This window comes from Cylas formicarius, unplaced genomic scaffold, assembly GCF_029955315.1.
Source record: "Cylas formicarius isolate icCylForm1 unplaced genomic scaffold, icCylForm1.1 PGA_scaffold_8__14_contigs__length_24414737, whole genome shotgun sequence".
Lineage (NCBI taxonomy): Eukaryota > Metazoa > Arthropoda > Insecta > Coleoptera > Brentidae > Cylas > Cylas formicarius.
The window spans coordinates 13,361,719-13,384,501 of NW_026844361.1; the positions used below are offsets into that span (position 1 = coordinate 13,361,719).

At 33.5% G+C, this 22,783-nt stretch overlaps 1 protein-coding gene across 4 annotated transcripts in view; it reads left to right on the forward strand.

Annotated features, from left to right (window-relative positions):
• Positions 1–21,319, forward strand: part of LOC132706705 (putative phosphoenolpyruvate synthase) — a 59,583-nt gene extending 38,264 nt beyond the window's left edge. For 3 of the 4 annotated variants that reach the window (XM_060678185.1, XM_060678184.1, XM_060678187.1), the window contains 10 exons: positions 685–942; positions 1,000–1,131; positions 4,627–4,779; positions 6,905–7,085; positions 8,809–9,015; positions 12,783–13,027; positions 16,196–16,350; positions 16,407–16,634; positions 18,529–18,740; positions 21,010–21,319. In XM_060678185.1, coding sequence (XP_060534168.1) covers positions 685–942; positions 1,000–1,131; positions 4,627–4,779; positions 6,905–7,085; positions 8,809–9,015; positions 12,783–13,027; positions 16,196–16,350; positions 16,407–16,634; positions 18,529–18,740; positions 21,010–21,284 — 2,046 coding nt within the window. In that variant the 3' untranslated portion in view covers positions 21,285–21,319. The remainder of the gene's footprint in view (positions 1–684; positions 943–999; positions 1,132–4,626; positions 4,780–6,904; positions 7,086–8,808; positions 9,016–12,782; positions 13,028–16,195; positions 16,351–16,406; positions 16,635–18,528; positions 18,741–21,009) is intronic. The other variant, XM_060678186.1, reaches the window with a different exon arrangement.
• The last annotated feature ends 1,464 nt before the right edge of the window (positions 21,320–22,783 follow it).

The following is a 22,783-nucleotide window of genomic DNA, read 5'->3' on the forward strand; positions in this document are numbered from 1 at the left end:
GCCTCCGTGCACAAAGTTCTCGTGCATGGATCTAAAGTTATTCAAAATCCACTTCTATCGTTAGGAGAACTTTCGGAACAAGTTATTTAGACGTGAAAATACAAGAATAATATCTCGCGTTCTTATAAACGCAGATGTTCTTCATTGAATGCTTTTAAATTCCGGCCCTTTTATTTCTAGTTTAATAAAATTACCTAAAAGCAGTAAGTCCATTTTATTACCTAAAGTTTTTGATTTATTATCAAGAAAAATAAGAACTAAAAGTTCAGATTTTCACGAAATTATATATTTTTAAATGACAATTGTTTCGACAACACCATGTCTTCATCAAATGTTTGATAAAAACACGGTGTTGTCGAAACAATTGTCATGTAAAAATATATAATTTCGTGAAAATCTGAACTTTTAGTTCTTATTTATTTTAGACTTAATTGTACCATATAAATTTAGTGTTCACTTTTATGTGTTTTATTAAAATAATGTGAATTTTTTTTTAAGAAAATTTTACTTTTTAATATCCCATTAGCGCGAGAATTTCATGACCGCATGTCCCATAAGACGGGACCACAGTGCGCCGTCGGAAACTTTTCACCCCACCATCGTATATCCAGCTAATTTATTTAAATCTAACCCTTGACATCCGAGATATAAACAATTACATAAATTTCCAATTCATTCCAACAGAGCGTCGTTTCGGGAAAATCCGATCCTGACACATTCATTTTGAATCGCACTTTCGATGGGAAAATTTGTCTGCTAGATCAAATAATAGGCACCAAAAACAAGGTCGTCACTCTGACCCGCGACGGTGTCGAAGAAGTAGCGGCAAACGAAGACGGATGGAGTATAAGCAAAGAGCAGGCGATAAAATTAGGCAGGGTCGGGCTGGCGTTGGAGGAAGCTTTCGGAGGACCGAGAGACATCGAGTGGGCGTTTCACAAGGTATTGCGAGTGCTCACATGGATATTCAACGAAACAGCGTTTCGATTTTTGTTGCAGGATGAATTGTACTTGCTCCAGTCACGCCCGATAACGACTCTGAATTCGTGGAGCGAGTTTGAGCTAACCCGCGAATGCGATTCGGCCATTTTGACGGAAAGTAACGTGGTAACTCTGGCTAATACGGGAGAGGTAATTCAAACAAGTTCGTAGTGCGTAGCTCGAGGCAGCGTTGTAATTCAAAAAGAAGCTGCCTAGAGGGACGCATGCGGACCACTATGGAACTTGCCCAAAATCGATGTAACTGTATTGTGCATACACCCTGTATAAAGCGTCTTTCACGTATCGCCGAATTTCAAAGTCACGACAAACTTTGATAAATATAAAAAAATGTACCAGTAACAATTTCCAATGATATTATTCCAAGTATCTCGCGCACCCTGTATGATAGACGAAACCTGAAACTGCCGAAACTTGCGATACTGTTTGGAGCAAATTTTTACAAATTTTATGGTTTTTCTTAACGGCTATTAATTTGCAAACGAAAACGACAATTTTCATGGCCTTTTTGATATATTTGCCCATAATCGACACACCCTGTATATAATTGAAAAATTTCCGGAAATGGAGGTTATGGCCCTGAATCTCCCACAAGTCCTGGTCCAAGAATTTTTCCAAAATAGTAAATGGTTTCGAGAAAATAAGGTTTTTTTGAAACCACGCAGTACATCGTAATAGTAAATGACGTCATCGCGTCTAAATTGAGGGCGAGAATTGTCTGATATTAGATGGGGCTTTGTTATATGATTTAGCTATTACAAATGAAAACCAGCGTCGAAACTAAGCGGATAAATGTTTAGGTGTGGTGATTATGAACTTGTGACGGATATCAAACTTATCAAACTTATAGAGGTAACGTACGGCTTTCACTCATATCGATCTGATCAATCATTACTACTTGGGCGTACTACTTAAATTAATAAATGCCAGGTACAACTGATTCTCTGTCTCTCTTACTCCTGAGTAATATAATCGTGATCGTTAGACATTTAGGGCATATAAGTGCAAGCAATAATGTGCACTTCATATATCTTTCTTTTTTACTAAACACTGGAAAAAAAGTGAACACTTACAATTTTCAAACAAGCTGTACGAAACAAGTAGATTCGTCCCAAGTGAAGTCTTGATAGCCACAGACACAATTCACTTTACAAAAGAAAGATATTAAAAATAATAAAAACTGCCACCCCTATGAACAATCGGATAACAATAACATTAAAAACATTATATCTCGAATTCATTTTGGTGTCAAAGCACGAAGCGAATCAGAAATTAGCATTAAATTAACGGATATATAGAGAGATAGACAACGTATATAAGTGAAGGTTTAATTTTGTTTACCCAAAATACTTTTTAGGGCCAATAGCGTCAGAGAAAAGTCTGTTCAGGAGATATATTGATTAATCATATTTACTAGTTGGTACGAAAAGGACCTTTTCAAATAGTTTTTTCGATGCTGTAGCACATTAAGGAGACCCCGTCTAACGGACCTTCAATTTGTGGACATCCGTCCGAAATATAATTTTGTTGTACAGGGTGTGAAGAAAGATGAGGTCCAACATTCTAAGGTCTTTTGGCGTCTATGCATGAAATGCTGTTACAATGATTAAACTGTGATAGTACCTAAAGTATCGCAAAGAAATCTTTTAGTATCTTGTGAAAGACATTGACAACTTCCATAAATTAATTTCAGATAATTGTATGCAACTTGAACTCACTAAATTTTAGCCTACAATCTAGATTAAGTTCGCTTTGTTAAGGCATTTCTGAGGAAAACAAAAGTACAGCTACAGATTCATTGGTTAAGTACTACCTTTTCTGTTCTATCATTTAAATAGGATGATACGAATTTACAAGACGCTTCACTGAATCCTATCTGATGAAGATTTAAAATGAGCATTTTATGATTTATCATGTAAAACGCTTTGCTAAAGTCAAGGAAAACCAAGGCAGTAATTTTGTTATCATCGCAAGTCTTAAAAATATCATCTATTACATCTGTCATAGCGCTTTAACGACTATAACCAGATCCAACACCCAAAACACTGAAAATATGTAAGTGTACAAATAATATATAAATATATATCTTATTTGCTTGTCGATTATTGTCTCCAGAATCTTCGAGGGTGTAGGCAGAATACTAATAGAAGTACCTTTGTGCTTGTTTCCACAGTAAAAAGAATAAAAATATTCATTGTACCGTGCGTTCAATTTATCTTGTTAACATTTTAATTGGCCATAACGTTTTTGTTTTTTAAAAAGGGTAAAAGGTAAACAAAAAATGAAATGTAGGGTTAATAACCAAGTTTTTTTCCAAGTGATATATAAAACAAAACACAAAAACAAATTTTCGGACATATAAGCCTACATCATAGTTTTTTAAATGGAACGCCCTGTATGTTATGTATGTGTTTAATAGAATATCTTATTCCGATTACAGTGATGTAACGCACTTTATCTTTTAGTCCACTCGTTTTTGACAAATCGGCAAAAATAGGAAACTTTTTATATAATTTCAAAAATTGCCCTGCCTGACAAATAAAAATATGTTTATGTTTGACATATTAGTAAACAAACATATTAGGATTCTGTGAACCACATCCAGTTTTAAAAGAATATAAATATAATGCATTTAAATTTTATAAAACTCAAAAACTAAGTGCAGAACAATGTCAAAGGAGGATGCAGTTTTGTTTGTATTTTTTGAAAAACATTTTATGGATCAAAATTCGTTCACTACAAGAATGGGTTGTAATAGAAAAAATACGCAATATTGATCTTTAATTTTAGATAAATACACGAAATAAGAACCCAGTGGTACCAATCAATTAATGTATGGTGGATAGGCATATGTTGAGTCCGATATTTATAGATCAAAAGTTAACTGGAGATCATTATTTGCAACTCTTAGAAAACCAAATAGAACAATGTAAAGAAGATTTAGAATTAAATATATCAGCGCTGATTATATGGCAGCAAGACGGTGCCCCTTCTCACAAAGTTACAGCGAATTAAAATGTTATCGAGATAAATTGAACGCACGGTACAATTGCAGGGCTACAAAGAGTTTCTAGAATAGGTAAGGTATTAGAAGCAGTGGAGTCTATAAAATAATTATGAAATAAATTGTTTATTTTTTACAATATTAATCTTTATGCACTTATTCATTCCTGTTTTTGAAGTAAATATTTATTCATCTTATCGTCTCCTCTTGCATAATAAAAACAATTTTCATCTCAGAAACATTGCCCCAACAGATCCTAAATTAGCAGACAGAAATTTGTATTTTTCATAAATTTACCATTTGTTTTATGAAGCCCTGTATAATCAGGAATCAGAGTTTCGTTTTATGGCTATTTTTTTGTGTTGTCTGCAAATAAAAACCATGTTTTCCAAAATTTCCGACTTCATAATTTTGATTTCCTTTAAACCATTGCTGCTTTCTATCGGAAATATGCTTTACCTCCATGGTATTATGCAACAAAATTTCATGTTCTAAACTAAACTCCCTAACCAAATATAAAAATTAAGTTTTTTTGTTCTCAAGTGGTCACGTGACACGTGGTTTCATTTACTTTTTTTTTCGTCCCATTTTCTAAAAACTAATAAAAGCTCTTTCATGGAAAGGTATTCCCTGGCGCGACGACAGTACTGTCTCAGTCCAGCAGTCTGGTTTGCACTGACAGGGGCATCCAGAAGCACATTTACAAGACAGTCGAAAAACTGGCGCACAAAACAGTCAGTGCCTTTCAGCATCGCGTTATGGTCGACGTTATTATAGTAAGTATAGTTTAATTCCGTTTTTGCCGATTGTAGATTAACGTCCGCATGTAATCCAAAATTTATAATGAAAAACGTAGAGTTAAAAATATTTTAAAGCCTACCCTGTACATTCACATTCACCAAAGGCAAAACTAATGAAACAATATACTAATATAACATAATAACTAAAACTTTCCCAAAATATTCTAGCATTTTCTGCTTTTGTTCTGTTTTTCACTAGTAGTTGCACATATAATATACTCAACATACATAATGAAGCATTTTATTTAACCATATAATCACTTTCAATTCAACTTTCTGTTGAAATTTCATTTATTTTTTTCAATGTGTTTCAAACTGAACAGATACACTCCTAAAATTTGACAGTATAAAACATAAAGTGGGTATTTTGTTTTAAAATTGGATAGTTTTCCTGTTTTCTGTGTCAATCATGAATTCATTCACTACCCAAAGTTTTGTCTTTTTTCAACTAACTCGGCGAAAAAGGAATACATGAGCCGTAACTCTCCAGTAGAATACTTATTAAAGAAAAACCTTTAAAAGAAACCTGTCTACTTACAAAAACGCGAATGTCGTACTGGAGCATTGAAAAAAAGGAATGAACATGGTGATTTTCAAAGTCACCGTATGGACAATGGTGATCGAAGAAGATGAAATCAATATAAATATAAGCCGTGTCACCCTTCATAGAGTTGCTTGCAAAATAGGATCACAATGAAAATCACACACACTGGAAGATTCAAAGGAAAATGTTACTCCTACTTTATGTCTCAGTGTTATACGTCTGATAAAAAATGTAATTGATAACATACCATTCGAAAGTTGGGAATAGTATAATATGCAACAATAATATGCAGTGAATAGTATAATATGCAAGTATAATATGCGGTAAACGGCATTTAACTCACGAGTTTTTAATAAACGAGTGAGTTAAAATTTTACCGAACGTGTTGCAAGCGTGGGAAATATCTCCGAAAACATCCGATTGCTCCCAAATCCGTGCATTAAAATCCCGGAAATGTCCGAAGTGGCTCGGATTCATGGGAAACGAAACTGACGTGGTAAAGTGACGCTTCCCGCGCGGGTTAGGTGGGTAATTAGGTATTTTACAGACGGGGGTAGAAAAAATTCATTACTGCACAATATACCGAACAACATAAATCCTATTATAATGAATACCAATGACGGAATTAGATTTAGACATTTAGACTAAAAATGTAATTATGTATAGGTATTCCTAGCCATGAATTTATTGTATATACAGTGAAAACTCCATATAGCGAAACTCTGTATACCGTAAAACTCTATATTACGAACAAAATTTTTTGTACTATTAGGTCTCCATACAAATCTATGTATTAATCCACTATGTATAACGAATTTCTCACTCGCTATACGGAAAGAAAAAAGGGCACACTTAGTGAATGCGGCAAGAATGGCGAGTAAGCGAAAAGTTTTACCTCTAGATGATAAAGTTGCTTTAATTTGGGAGATAGAACGGGGAGAAAATAAAAGTGATATGGGACTTACACCGTAGACTGTATCCACGATTCGGAAGTGCAAAGAAAAAATCATTCAGGCTGAAGCGGCAGACTGTTCTAGTAAAAAACTAAGAAAGCCAAAATTTGAAGATTTGGATCGGGCAATGTTGCAGTAGTTTCAACAGCAACGTCGTAAAAACAGCTTGGCATTATCGATTTCAAGGCTTCGGAAGGATGGTTGGGAAAGTTCAAACAGAGACATGGTATGAATTTTGGACAGATAAGTGGCGAGGACCGTGATGTCGACAGAAACGTTATTTAAAGATTGGCTGGAGAAGACGCCAATATGAGTGGAAGAGAAGAAAGAAAGCTAGTCGTGATTGGAAAATCAACTGACCCACGATGTTTCAAGAACATCAAGCATTTGCCGGTGATTTACAATGCAAACAAGTCTGCATATTCCTTTAATACCTTCCAGACCAGAGTTTTATTGCCGTCTGCTGGTAACTTGCATAATACAGCTCTATATAGATTGAGACAGACTATACCCTGATAATTTCTTTATTAGTGTTCTCTAATGGGACCTACACATTGGAAATAGGTGATTTAGTTATAATGGTCTATGTTCTGTCAAATTTCAGAGCATACACAAAAACGCCAAAAAGACTGTACAAATGAGCTCCAGGATATTAGACCTGGCCATATTCGGGCACCAGGTGATGAATGAAAAAATTAACCAGATCGTCTTAAATAGACTCGGCGAAGTGCGGTCGCTGAAATTGGCCAAAGAGTCTCTCCGTCTGTGGTATTGGGCAAGAAAAGGTAACAACTGCACATTGTTGTTTTATGGCAGATATTTTCGGAAACTGTTTCTTAATTTTCTAATGCAAGTTTTTATTGAAATTTATTAATAACGTTAAAAAACTTTGATTTAAGTTTTTTATTTTTTTTGCATAAAAATTTGCTTTGGAATTTGTAAATCCAAGTTTATATATATATATATATATATATATATATATATATATATATATATATATATATATATATATATATATATATATATATATATATATATATATATATATATATATATATTACCTGAAAAATCGACAACAAATAGAAGAGATTAATAATTGTTTCAGTAAGCCTAGAACTGTAACCTATGGAATTCCACAGGGTACAGTCCTAGGACCCATACTTTTCCTTATATACGTAAATCAACTACTTACTATTGATATTTCCGGTAAAATCATCTCTTTTGCTGATGATACAGTTTTATTTGTTGAAGGTAACAATTGGGACGAAATCGACAACCGCATTAGTTCGGACTTGCAACTTATGTCACAGTGGCTTGTCAATACTTTACTAACAATCAAGTTAGATAAAACACCATACTTGCCCTTTTCAAATTATAATAATCGACTTACTTACAAACAATAAACTTACTATACAACTATTGTTTAGAAACAGTTGCTTCCTACCTAAGAATTCATATTGACTCAAATCTAAAGTGGAACTTCCATATCGAACAGTTAGTGAAAAAGTTACGATCCTTATTGTATTTATTCCGGCAACTTAGTAAAATATCTGATGATCAATTACTTCTTTCTACTTATTTTTCACTGATACAATCACTTATATCGGGAACAATTGGTTGGGATGCTGCCTATCACACAACTCTTCAGCCCCTTTACGTACTACAAAAAAGAATTTTGAAAATTATATTTATGTTAAATCTCCGATATCTATCTGACTTAATTTGTATTATAAATCATCCGTATTGTTCATAATTAAAAATAACTTACTGGTTAATTCAAAAACTCACGCGTATGAAACACGCTTTAAATTTGGAGAAAATTTAACTTTACAAAAGATGCATTTATTTGTTGGGCAAAAAAATTACTTTTATACTGGCCAAAAAATCTATAACACACTACCTCTGAGAATTGAAAATTAAAATACAATAAAAATCATTAAAAAAAATAACTAAGTGGCTTATTGATGCTAAATTGTAAGTGAAGTCAAATTCACAGATTCTTTAATGTATTGCAACTATATAAAATCGTTTCTTTTTTTTTTTTGGTAGAATATTATGGTTTTCTTTTTTCTTTTCTTCATATTATATAATAGATGGGAAACATAGTCAAATTAATCTGCGTTATGTTCAAAGATGGCTGTCAAGTTTTTAACTTAGTATACTTGAACATAAGTGTTTTTTCTATTAATACTAAATTAATAAGTTGTTAAACTGTATATTTAAGCATAAGTTAAAATTTGTTTCAAAAATAAGTGCCTCGATGTTACCAATCTCCATACCTGTCACTAATTCTTTTCATTCGAACATTTTGGGTTATTTTGCCTGGGAACTAGACTTTCTCAGATTCACCGATTAAAATATGCGATGTAAATTCCATAACACCCTGTATATTTATGCCAATATAGTATAAATAATTCTTATCAAGTACCTTTTTTTATATTAACTAGCATCTGTACCATTGCCCATCGTTTCTTTTAAAAATTTAATTTAAAACGTTTTCAATTTAAGGTGAGATGGTTCGAGACCAGGCAGCCGAATTTTCAAAAAGTTTAGACTTTAAAATCAAGGACGACGACGGATCCAAGGAAATCTACGATAAAATCGACAATAAGCTGGAGGAATTGGCAAAGGCCGGCTACTTACACGCGATCAACACTGGTTCTTCTGTATTTTATCAAATCATCGCTATGAACATTTTGGTCCAAACAAGTTTAGGTAAGTAAATACGTCATCAACTGACAAAGACATCAAAATGGTATCATTCCTCTTACAAATCTAGCGGGTTTCAGAGATACAGGGAGAAATTTTATTCTGAATTTTCTCCTTTACAATATAATTAACCTTTCGTTTTCTACAGAGTTAAACAGACTTTCCATTTGTTTGCATTTAAAAAGCTCAAAGTGTTTTTTCCAACTCTTTTACAAATAAAAGATGAAAGGTAAGGCGACCAATGACCAACCAACATTTAACAATACCAATTTTGGTATAATAATAATCAACTTTATTTTACATTGTGTCATAATTACATTACCTAAAAATAATATACCAAACACAAAGGAAAAAGCACAAATATCAATTACATCGTATTAATTAAACAATTATTTAAATATTATAGAAAAAGTCTTCTATGGAGTAAGTTTCTAACTCTATCAATAACTTTTTCATTGTGTATTTAAAGATTTTTATATTTGCAATTGTTTTTACCTCATTTGGAAACTTATTATGCACATGTAATAAGGACTCCTTTCAGTTAAGGTTAAACGGTGAATAGGGTAATTTACATTTAGGGTTCTTGTATTATATCTGTGAAATATCTGTAGTTCGAAGTCCTTTCGATTTTTAAAAAAGAATATCAATTCTTCATAAATATATAAAGAATATACAGTAAAAATTCCTTCAGCCTTGAACACACCTCTACAGCTCTCTCTAAATTGCATTTTTTTGACAGTGCGAAGAGTCCTCTTTTGAACCACGAAAATTTTCTGCAATTGATCACTTGAAGACTAAGAGTCTTTTGCAAATAGCCATCTCAAATATTTTAGAAAACCCGGGCAAAAGGCTAATTGGTCTGTAATTGGTAATTATTTCTGGATCGCCCTTTTTTTAGAGCCGTTTTATTAAAGCTGTCTTAAGTTGGTCTGGGAAAACGCCATTTTCAAAGGATTCATTTGTTTCGTACGGGACAGAAATTTTTATTATACTGGTTGGAATCTCGTCTATTCCACTACTATGTTTATTTTTAATTTGTCTAGCAAAATGACAGATTTCATCTGGTGTTGCCGGTGTTAAAAACATGGACTGTGAATTTAGGAGTATTTTATTGGAAAAAGGCCTTTTTTCTAGGTTTTCAATAATTCGGGTACGACGTGTAACAGATATTCATTAAAATCATTTGAAATTTGATTTGGATCCCCACTCATACCAAAACGCACTAGCAGCTAAACTGTTTCTACCCAAAATCTCATTGCATATTAACCACATGCATTTGGTCTTATTATCAGAAAGCTATAGCTTAATGTTATATGCCTGAGATCGTTCAGTTTTCAAAAGATTATCATATTTTCTGTTAACAACTCTCTATTCCTTTGCACTTTGTCTAGCCAAAACTAATAAGTTATCTAGTTTTCGTTTCCATTCTCTAATCTTATCATTATCTTTACATGATTTTACACCACTAGCGTTTCCTATTGTTTTTTTAGGAAAGCATTGATCAAACAGTGTAGAGAAAAGATTCATAAAAGAGTTCCACTCTTGATTGACATCATCCGTTTCTGTCATAATTACATCCTCCCACTTTTGTTCTTGGTTTGCTTATTTTTTTCTGAAAAGATTCTTTTAAAATGAGCCGTATGTTGTTTAAAATTCTCTAAAGGTAATGTAATTTTCTGAGCAGCATGATCAGAAATGAGGGCGTCAAATACAATTCACCAAGATGTTGTCAATACAGCTTGCTGTATGTGACGTTACCCTTGTGTTTTCAAAAACCGTAGGCAAAAAGTTAAATGAACAAATTAGTGAAATTTTTATAAAAATAACCTCAAATCAAATGTTGGAATTGTCGACCATCTACTTCAATACTCAACTCAACAATTTTTGGTCAGTTTGATTAGACGCACTCTTAGGCCAACTTGTTACAAATTCACAGCTAGTGTAAGGTGCGCATTTAGATTAGCTCTTACTTATGTAAGAAAGTAAGATGCCAATATAGACTATCTGAGTCATGCTTACGTGAAGGGTACGATTTAGACCAACATGTGATAAATTCACCTGTGTAATAAAGTAAAGTGTGCTGATTTAGACTATCTTACTTATAGGAAGAATGTCATGAAAAAAATGGCCAATTTAGACCGACTTGTGACTCTCCTATGTAGCAAATCTAGAGCTTACTATTTACACATTTTCTTTATTCCTCTTGCGTGAGTTGTTGGTATATCTAACCTGTCGACTTAACTGTCATAGCTTAACTTAACTGTTTCGGTTCATTGTGATTTATTAAGAATCGACACAGGAGGAATCCAGAAGAGGTATAAATAGTATTACACTAGCGTGTAATACTATTTATAAAAAAAAAACAGATGTTGAACTTATTTATAGGCAAAGAGGCCGATTTAGACCAACTGACTTGCGACACCAATCACCAACAATCTTCAATTCATTCGCCTTTATTTGATTTCTGACAGGGCTTAGTTTTCCTTCAGATTCTTAAGTCATTACTTTCTAACTCCTATAATACAGAAGATTCTGAAATGAAACATGCCGCAAAATCGTGATCCTCTAACGAGGATATCGGTAAGGGTTAACCATTAATGTTTCTATAGCGACTATTTTTTATAATTCACGAACTACAAAAATAATAGATGACAGTGGTTTACGCAACGAATCGACATGTCAAGCCCAGCCCAAAGTATCAGCTATTGTAACTCTATTAACAGCTATTATTTCTTGAGAACACAAAGTTGTATTATCACTTTGTTGTTAGAAATGCACAGCCAGTGTAATAAAGTAAGATGCTTACTTACGTAAGAAAGTGTAAGAAAGTGAGATGCCAATATAGACTATCTCTGCGATGCAAGATAGTGCTGATGCAGAAATGCAAATAAAACACAGCACCTTATATTCTCAACAAATAATGGCTTGGTAATGGGCGCTAGTGTGGAGCTTTTGGGAGTTACAATAATTTGGTCTGGGCTCAGCATGTCGATTCGTTGCGTAAACCACTGTCATCTAGTATTTTTGTAGTTCGTGAATTAAAAAAAATAGTCGCTATAGAAACACTATTGATTAACCCATCACGATTTTGAGGCATGTTTCATTCCAGAACATTCTGTATTACAGAAGTTAGAAAGTAGTGACTTAAGAATCTGAAAGAAAATTAAATCGTGAGAAGGTGGCACACGCTCTGTCAGAAATCAAATGAAGACGAATGAATTGATGATTGTTGGTGAAATTCTTCATTTTTGCCCATACATAAGATCTACATCTTTTTTTTTTAAAAAACCTTCCACAGGATAATGTAATACTATTTATACCTCCTCTGGATTGTGTGGAAATGTCTAAATAGTGAGCTCTATATCTGCTACATAGGCCAGTCAAAAGTTGGTTTAAATTGGCCATTTTTCTTATGACATTCTTCATATAAGTATAATGGTCTAAATCAACACACCTTACTTTATTACACGGGTGAATTTATTACATGTTGGTATAAATCGTCTAATGGATTTCTTTGCCTTAAATCTGCAACTTACTTTATTAGACTCAAATTGGTCTCATACAATTTATCCTTCACTTAAGCATGGCTCAGATCCTCTATATTGGCATCTTACTTTCTTACATAAATAAGTTAATATAAATCCGCATCTTACTTTATTTCTGTGAATTTGTAACAAGTTATCCTAAAAGTGCGTCTAATAAAACTGACCAAAAATTATACAGAGATGCGGATAAAACAGAGCATAAACTTTTTATTATTTCCATTTTAACAGAGCTGACGATGGAGCACTACGCTGATTTTGCTTTGATCTTATCGTCTTGCGAGGACGTCGTGTCTGCCGAAGTGCCGATGTATTTGGAGAGGATCGCCCGAATAATCAGAGACGAAGGTTACGACGAAGAGTTTTGCACGATCAAACCCGAATTCGGCGTGGCTTGGTTGAAATCCAAGTGCCCCGAAGCTGGCAAAGTGTTCGACGAATTTCTGGATAGACACGGCCACAGAAATTTGGGAGAGGTAAGGTCTTATTTCGGCCGCAATTTATAGATTTATTTGAAACGTACAATGGGCCACATGTTTTTTTTTTTTAATTTTGGAAATCGAAATTGGAACACATGTTATAGCCATATAGAAAATTTCAATTATCTTTGTGAAACGTTAAAATAGTAGCTTTTTTTTATTTATTTATTTATTTAGGTACACTGATCAACCGGATAACCCCAACTGCAGAACAGGGACATAAGTGACAAATTTAAAAAAAATTTGTGAACAGAAAGAATAATGACATGTACAGTATCATTCCCGGCGTGTTTTGAGTAATACTGTAGTAAAAATGCCGCGTCCAAACTTATCGACGATCTATCAGCGGCCATCTTAGTTGTTGAACGCCATAAGGTCATTGCGGACCGCTACGGAACTTTCGCAAAATAAACGTAATTTTAATATGCAGACACCCCATATAAAATGTCTTTTATTAGTAATAGCGATTTACATTAACATTTTTATTATCCCATCTTTTACAGTTTTTCATTTACGGCTAATCTTAGGACTGCCTTTTATATTTCATGATTTTCTTAAACTAGTGCCGCCATCTGGCGACTATCCTTTTTTATAAGGAAGTTTGACATTTTGAGGTTAGGTTTACTCAGTTGGGTTTTGGCAAAAGAGGGTTGTTTGTGTTCTTCGTGATTAATTAAAAAAATTGTGAAACTCAACAACAATGCATCGATGAACTTAATTCGACTTTTGGAGTCAAAGCACCATCTGGGACTACTGTTTATCGCTGGTTTTCGGACTTCAGTCGTGGTCGTAGTTTTCTTATGGAAGAATTTCGTGAAGGTCGTCCAATATCGGGGGATGATTGCAAAAGTGTATTGATCATTATGGTGAATATTTTGAAAAACAATAAGGTCACATTTGTTGGTAGCTTGCAGTTTTTTATTACAAATCCCGAAATATAAAAGGCAGCCCTCGTATTTTATCCACACAAACGGCGATTTTCAGAGTTCTTTAGATTTCTTAGAAGTTATAGGCCTGGATCTCCTACGTTTCCTGGTCCATGAATTTTTCCAATAGACTAAATGGTTTTCGAAAAAACCATTTTGTTCTGAAACTGGGCAGTAGTCCGTAATGGTCAATGACGTCATCGTGTCTAGACCCGAGGAATAGTGACTTTCGCTGTAACTCTTGATACTGTTTGAACCAATTAGGATTATTTTTTACGAATTAATAATTTGCTCCCGATAAGAACTATTTTCGGAGTCTTTTAGATTTTCGTCCGTAACTAAAATATCCTGTATATATCAAAAAAATGCATGAAACAAAATTTATAGCCCTGGATCTCCGGATTCACGATTCCAAAATTTTGCCGATCGGGTGAAGAAGTTTTTGAGATAACCACGTTTTCACGGAAACCAAAATGCCCTGAAGAAATTTTCAATTTTTTTTAAACATTTTAAACATAACATTTGATTGCGCCCAATTTCTGCTATTTAGATGCGGGTACGGACTTTTAGTTCTCTGCTAAATTTGAAGTAGATAGCTGATAATTTAGGTCACTTAATACATTTCTTATATGGCACAGAATATCCGGAATACCCTGACGAAAACCTTGGTACAAAAGTTTTTGTTGTCTATACGGTCTACATCACCGCATAAACCAAATTGAGTACTGGATCTCAGTCTTCTAGTAACAGTCAATTTTCTTTAAAATCTATAGCACTGAATCTCGCGAATCTTTTCGTCCAATAACACTAACCAAAAATATTTGGGAAGATACATTTTAAATCACTATACAAAGATTCGAAATAGATTTGAAAGTAATTTCCAAGTAACCAATTCTGTGATTCAAAATCGAACAGGTACATAATTTCAGAAACTTAGACATTATGATAGAAATGATATTAAAAGTATACGCGCTCCTCACTAAACACCCGGTCTCGATAACCGTGCATCTTACAGCGTAGCCGTTCCCAACTAGCACAAGGACGTCCGTAAAACGTCCTCGGGATATCTGACGGGACATAGCGTATATCCTAGGGATATACTGTTTCAGCTAAGGGACATCCTTAAGACATCTCAATTATATACGATGATACTAATTGGAACGTCCAGTGGATCTTAAGTTATTTCCAACAGCCTACGAGAAATATTGGAAAGGTAATGTCCAGTAGTTCAATTGGTTATACGACTACAAAAATTCTATCCCAGTATTTGGTGTGATGGAATTAACCTATGGGGTATGGTTGGTGAAGTCATCGCTGGAATAGCAGGCGATATTTGAAATGCACAAGTTTTTTCCAATAAATCTTTATTTTTACTTTTGATGGTAAAAGTGAAGGACTGCCGATTGATACCATTAATAAAACATATTTTATACACATCTGATTCATTCCTTTTTTAGATATGAAAAAATTGTAAATATATAATATAGCAAAAATATAGAACAACCTAAGCTAAAGTATCTTATAAATAGAGTATCCTGAACAAAACTCTAAAATAATAATTAATATTTGACAGGTTTTCTGTCATTCTTTGATGAAACTAGCTTTTTTCAGCCAAGCAGATGTTGAATTTTCACATTCTTTTGATGTTTGTGATGTGTTTGCCTTCTTATCCTGAAAATCTGAAAAAAATTTAGTTTAGTTTATATGTCCGTACTTCATAAAAAAATCCCTACACCCTACAGGGCTCTATTTCGAACAATGTTGGAATTATATGTAGGGTACGTCGTTTGTGGGCAAAAAAATCCAATAGATCCTAGAAATTTCAGCATTTGTGGGTGAATTATTGGCGATAAATGAAAAACGTTTAAAGATGTGATACTTTGATATAAACAGTAAAGTAAACTGTGTCGAGAGAGAGTTTAAGGTTTCGTCTATAATGCAGTAGGCGCGAGATATTTGAAAAAACATAATTTTAAATTGCAATTACCAGTTCAAATTTTGCAATTTACCGAAGTTTGCCGTAACTTTGATGTTCGACGAGATGTGAAGGACGCTTTATACAGGGTGTATGCACAATCAAATTACATCGAAAGTTCCATAGTTGTCCGCACTAGCACGATAGAAAAACAATGCGTCTCACTAGGACAAGAATTCGTGTTACGAATTTGCCCCGCCCGGCTACGATTTTTCCAAAGCAATCTTGTTCGTTTCGATCAAAATGACACGTGCCTCCTTTCAGTTCGAAATGATGGAAGAGTCTTGGGCCATGAATCCGTCCAAAGTGATCCCGATGATACAGGCCAACGCGAAACAGGACCGTTCGATCAGCAAAATCGTTTTATCGGTGGACGAGGTCGTCAGCAAACTCGTTTCGCCTGTTAACGCGGTCACCAAGTGAGTAAAAGACTACCTTCGATTTAAACGCTCTTCCTTTCCTTGATACGTTGCAGAAAAATTCTAAAATACGCCATTTCCAACCTGAGGAGGGCGGTTGGCAACAGGGAGCAGACCAAATCGGAGCTGATTCGATCGCTGAATAAACTGCGTATGGCGTATAGAAAACTAGCGAAGGCAATGGTCGCCAAAGGCCTCTTGCCAGCGGAGAATCTGATGTTCCATTTGACCCACCAGGAATTGGGTACCGTGATTGACAAGCGATCTCCGCTATTGGTCAGCAAGTACGTTCTATAGCATTTAGAAACATTTTTGGTTTATTATTTAACTGGACAGTAAAACCACTGAGAACACATTTAATATTAAAAACCACCCACCAAATCATACAAAACTTATTGCCTACATCAGTTGGATGCCTTGTAACTTCTAAACGGCTTGATTTTAAAAGACTTAGTCTTGTTTGTTTCCCGAAACGATACCCAAATCGGATATAGCGTAAACGGTATCTCAAAAAAAAATTGTCTTAAGATTCGAAAAAGATTATATTACATTCGTACGCATAGTTGTTTACTTGTCTTTTTTGAATTTTATACTTTTCAATTAATAAAAATCTCTCTTTAAAATGCAAAAAATTAAATAGGGCAATGAAACTTCCAAGTTCACTTAGTTTCAACACTGCAACATTGTTTTCTACATTCAACAAAACTTCGGATCGCTTTTCTTATCCCTTAATAGCAAGCAACTTGGGACGTGTTTAAAAACCAACAATCCAAAACAATAATTAAAACACCAAAAATTGTATAATAAATTATAAGCCTTTAAACAAAACACCACACTTCACACCATGCTTTATTATTTATTTGTCATGTCAAAACAAACTGGAATTCGTCAAGTGTACATAGATAAAACCACATTATAAACTTAAATTCTTTTGAGAATTAACCGCCATCGCGTTCTTATAAACTTATCTCTATACGAGAAAGTCACAATCCTGCGAAGCTATATAATAAAGATTTCCTAATCTATAAACAAAACGCCACACTTCACACCATGTCACTCCAAAACAAACTGAAATTATTAGTATTATTATCTTTCGCCCTGTTTTCTGCAAATGTTTTCTCCACTTTCTTGGACTATATTCCGCCATCCCGCATGACTACGTGCACCTTGTCAAAATATTGCACGTTTAAACTCCCCGGCCTTACTCAGTCGGTATATTTGCACCAAAAATATAGTGCTTTTACAACCCACCCCATGATTAACTTTGCCTACTGTTTATTATAGAACACACTGCCGAGCAGACCCTATTAATTTATCTACCTACACTAAGCAGGGGGGATATAACTATATGTTTTCAATCTTTTTCGCCTAGCAATTCTTGAAACATGTACATAAAAAAATTATTACAAAGTAACAATTTATTACGTTCTATTTCATTACATTAATTATCTTTAATCATTATTAATATACAATACATACATTATTAATATACAAAATATTAAATATAATAATAATAAAGTACCAGTCACTTAAAAAATGGTCACTATCACTACCGTCGTCACCTATCAATTATCAACTCCGCAACTAAACGTTCTCGATAAATATTTTCTTCTTTTATTACTCATTTTTCACAGTTAGACCAGCTTTGTACTGATAGTTTAGCCACCTCCGGCCGAATTACCTTTATGGTACCTATCACTAAATTTTGGTGCAGTGTTATTTCTTCTTATTCTTGGGGTTATGGGCTGGGGTAATCTCAAGATTTCGTGTTCATTTTGTTGTGCTAATCTACTCGATTTTGTAGTTTTTATTAAAATGTTTTAGTTTTAATAATTGCAGAAGCTGTTTTTTTTTCTCTTCAAAATATAAATCATTTATTTGAAGAAGTATTTGGAATTTTTCTAATTTGGGCTGAATCAAATCAAATTTATAACGGTCCATTTACTTTTCAAATAAAAATTTCAAGTTTCTACAAATATAAGCAAGACCTACTTAATGCAGAATAAACATCTGTTGGGATGGGTTTAACCACAGTCATATTTTTGGTCGTATTATAACAGTCAAACCTGTAACATATTACATATTCACTATACCAAGTCATCCCTCTACAGCTTAATTCTTGTGTGTATAAAAAAACAAGAGAGGTGGGCCCTTTTTATTAAAACGGAAATGTTGCAGAGCGGCTAAACGTCAAAGATTGTACTCCAAATGGTCCAAGACGAAATATCCGGAGTTGATATTCGGCATACCTGAACCGGAGAAGGATTCCGATTGCGTAATGGAACTGGTGACGGGCAGTGTGTGCACAGGCACGCCAGTATGTATGGGGTCTGTCAAAGCCAGGGCGTGCGTCATCACTAGCTTAGAAGAAATCGGCCAGTTAGAAACAAGTAAGCCGAGTTTAAATTCCGTTTGGGTGTCGGTGATCTAGAACGGAAAAAAAAATTTTAGTATGTTATTTTAAAAAAAAGTCCTATTTATATGAAGTTCATATGTCTGATTTGTGTGATGTGAGAGAAACAAAACTACTTATTAAGCAAGACGGCATAAAGTACAGATGATTTTGTATTGAAAACGTATAAGAAATATGCAGTGAGGCGGTCCAAGAAATATTAAAGTGTATAATTGTGAAAATATAATTTGATTTTGATTACTACTTTAGGAAAAAAAGTTGTTCGGTATGTTTTTACAATTTCTGTAACACAAATAAGCTAATTTTAATTATATTGGGAGTAAGGTGGATGGTAAAGCAGTTCAAACCGTAATTCGTGTACTTTCGCCATGACAACCGCTGAGATATGAGGTTGGTTAGTTTTGGTTGGTAATATACTCCTGTAATGGGAACATTCATCGTCTCCTAAACTCTTGCAGCCACGTTTAAATTCATCCGCCCAAAATTTGACAATGGTAAATGACGGTGCAGAGTCCCCATACACAGAGTTCAACTCATCTTTAATTTTCACGAAAATACTCGCATCGACTCACTCAAACTCAAAATGGCTAAAACGTTATTAAGTAACTATCAACAGGCCACAATTGCGATCACTGGCTTTTAGTAACTAGTGCCGCCATCTTCATGATGAGGTCGGAAACTTTTCAAGTGACCCTCGTATATGCTTCGAAATGAACAAAAATTGTATTATATGAAAAATAATGAACATTAATGTTATTTTAAATCAAGTCCGAACTATTTCTTTATATTTAAACCAGTTCTTCAAAAATTCTATAATTTTTTACCTATACCGCAGACCTATATGAAACAAAAAAAATCTTAATATAAGTTTTTTATTCATACTAATTCATACTAACATAGCAAAATATAAAATCTAAAACATAAAAATCTTCCAGGGACAATTAATAATTCAACAATACCATTGACACATTCAGATAAGAGCAACTTGCCCAACATACATTTAGTAAATTAACAAAGCATTCTTTGCAGCTTTACAAACAATTGATAAATAAATGTTTTTCAAAATTTCCCAAAGAAAATTTCATCCCTTATCTGTAAACATATGTTTAAAAATGAAAAACTTCGCTCAACGTCTGCGGAACTTACCGAACAGTATTTTAGTTTTGGATTTGGAATATCAGATTCTTGGAATTACAGTTAATTACAATTAAAATATACCATACTCCAGTTTATAAGGAGTATGTAACATCTATATCCTAGAGCCTTGTGTCCACCATACTATGCTCAGCTGGGTACTGTAGCATTACCTTCTTTATTTTTTATGGTTGGTTATCCCTGTAAAGAAAAATCCTCACTTGTTTGTAACCAACCGGACCTTACAATTCAGAAGATATGTCCATATCTACAACAAGTGCAACGCACCTGTGTGCTCCCATTCATAGATCTCCTTTTTTTCAAAAGGGTTCCTACTACATAGCAATAGAAGCATTTAGAATATTACCCCAAGCCATAGTCAAAATAAGGGGGGTTAAAAGGTTAGGAGGGGTGTTTATAAATAGTGTTTATAATTTTAATGCATTTTATTTTAAACTTCACCTTGTGTTGCTTGTGTCCAAGTATTCACCCTTTGTGACGTGGCTGTGTCATTATTGTATAATGGTTAGGTTGGCAAAAAAGTATTATTAATATTAATTATTAGAAAAAATAAAGACATAAAATTGCGTTGATTCGCGGATACTTTTAAAAGTTTCTATTGCCGTATATGTATACAGGGTGTTAATATTTTCTTGGACAAGTAATAACTTTCTTATTATTTTTTTTTTAATTCTTCGAAAATTTTGGATATACTTTGTGTATCATATACCTACTTCTCACCGCAATGACGTTTTGCAGGTTTGAATATATTTATGGATTTTCTCTGTTATTATATATTTGGGGTTGACTATCTTATAGAATGATCTATTTTACAAATAACATTGAAAATCGACAATAGTCTTTTTTTTAATGCAAACACCCCATTTTTATAATATAATAATATAATAATAAAAAAAATAATAAAATTATTACTTGTCCACGCAAATACAAACACCCTGTATATATACTATGTGTACTGGTACTTTTGTCTCTTTGATATTTTTTGTAGGTTATGATATAAGGTATTACTCTATAATATACGGTACTGGTACAATATAAATGTATCACTTTACTTAGTAAAATCGATTGTTTTGTTCTCTTTTCCCTTCCAGGCGATATACTGATCACTTACAGTACCGACATTGGGTGGTCCCCATACTTCCCAATGCTTTCCGGTGTGGTAACGGAACTTGGAGGACTCGTTTCACATGGTGAGTGTTTTTCCTTTCATTTCCATCTTAATTGTTACGAACGTTTGTCAGGTGCCGTTGTCGCCAGGGAGTACGGATTACCTTGCATCGTTGGTGTAAAAAACGTTACCAAGCTGTTCAAGACCGGGGATATCGTCTATCTGTCCGGAAAAACCGGAGAATTGGCAAAAGTGTGACAGACGTTATTTTATTGAATAAAAATTTAAAACAACATGGCGTATGATGTTTATTTATAATACTGTCAAAAGGCTATTTTAGTATCTAATATAAGTTACGCACAAAACTTCTTGCGAATGGGATACCTATCCCTATAAATCCATAATTCAATCGCCCTAAGAGTGGCCGAATGATTCTGATAATTTTGGCCAACGGCCTTGGAGAAGACGTATTGTTTTTCAATATTTTTTGCAATCACAAAAACATCGCGTTGATTTTTCTTAAATTTCTTGCTTGCTTGCTTGTTTGCTGCATAGTAAAAGGTAATTAGGCAACAAAAGAATTAAAACTTGATTTTTAACTCATTTATTTTTGCAGAAGTCTACATAGCCAATAACTATGTCTGCAAATATGTGTGCTGTTTATAACTGCTACAACAGTTACAAAAACCGTTTGCCAGGCGTAACTTTTCATAGATTTCCGAAATCGGTTGCCATGAGGAAAAAGTGGGTGCAATTATGCAACAGAGATGAAAATTTTAATAATTCGAATGGCAGAATTTGTTCCGAACATTTCCTTGAAGAAGATTTTAAACGCGATTTGAGAAATGAGTTACTGGGTATGGATACGTAAATTTTCAATGGAATTGGTGTTTAAAATAGGGAACAAACATGGTAGTGACATTTTTACTTTAGAGTATTTGGGTGTTGAAAATAATAGTACTTGCAAGAGTTTGCTTTTAAAAAACATTTTTTTTATTTTAGGATTGCCAATAAAAAAACAATTGAAAGAAGTTGCGTTACCATCACAAAAACTTTATGAAATGGAACCAAATAAATTTAAATTGGCAGTTGATGGGAACCATACTTTTTTAAGTGGAAGAAAACCAGTCATTATTTCAAATCTCTCATGCAATGTTCAAATAGTTAAAAAAAATACAATTCTACCTTCACAAGGAAAAGATAATTCTGTGGATATCCAAAGCTCAATTGATGAATCTGAGTTCGAAGTAAATCAAGGCTCTGAGAATTTTATAGAAAATGAAGATACAAATGCTTCTCAAAAAGTTCATAGCTCTTTATTCAGTCCCACTTATGAAGAACTGTATAAAGAACTATTAGAAAAACACGACAAACTTAAATGGAAAAATATTTTATTGAAAAAAAAGTTACAATACAAAAATAAACAGATTAAACTATTACATGATCAACTAAGATATTATAAAAATTCCAAATACAAAAAAAGTGTCAAAATAAGCTAGATGTGCATGGATCCTTTATTATTTTTTTGAAATATTTTTTTACTCCAGTTTATTTTTTTAAAGATGTGCTTGTAATTTTTGCTTCTCTAGTTTTAATGGGAATCTCAACTTTGTGATTTCAAAACTTCTATTTAGGTATGAGGAGAGTCCTGGGTGTTTTTGGCCTTTTAATATATTTATATATAGGTATTTTTTGTGATATCAATATATTTTATTGACATTTTCTAATTTCCAATAAAGAATATTATGGATCATGTT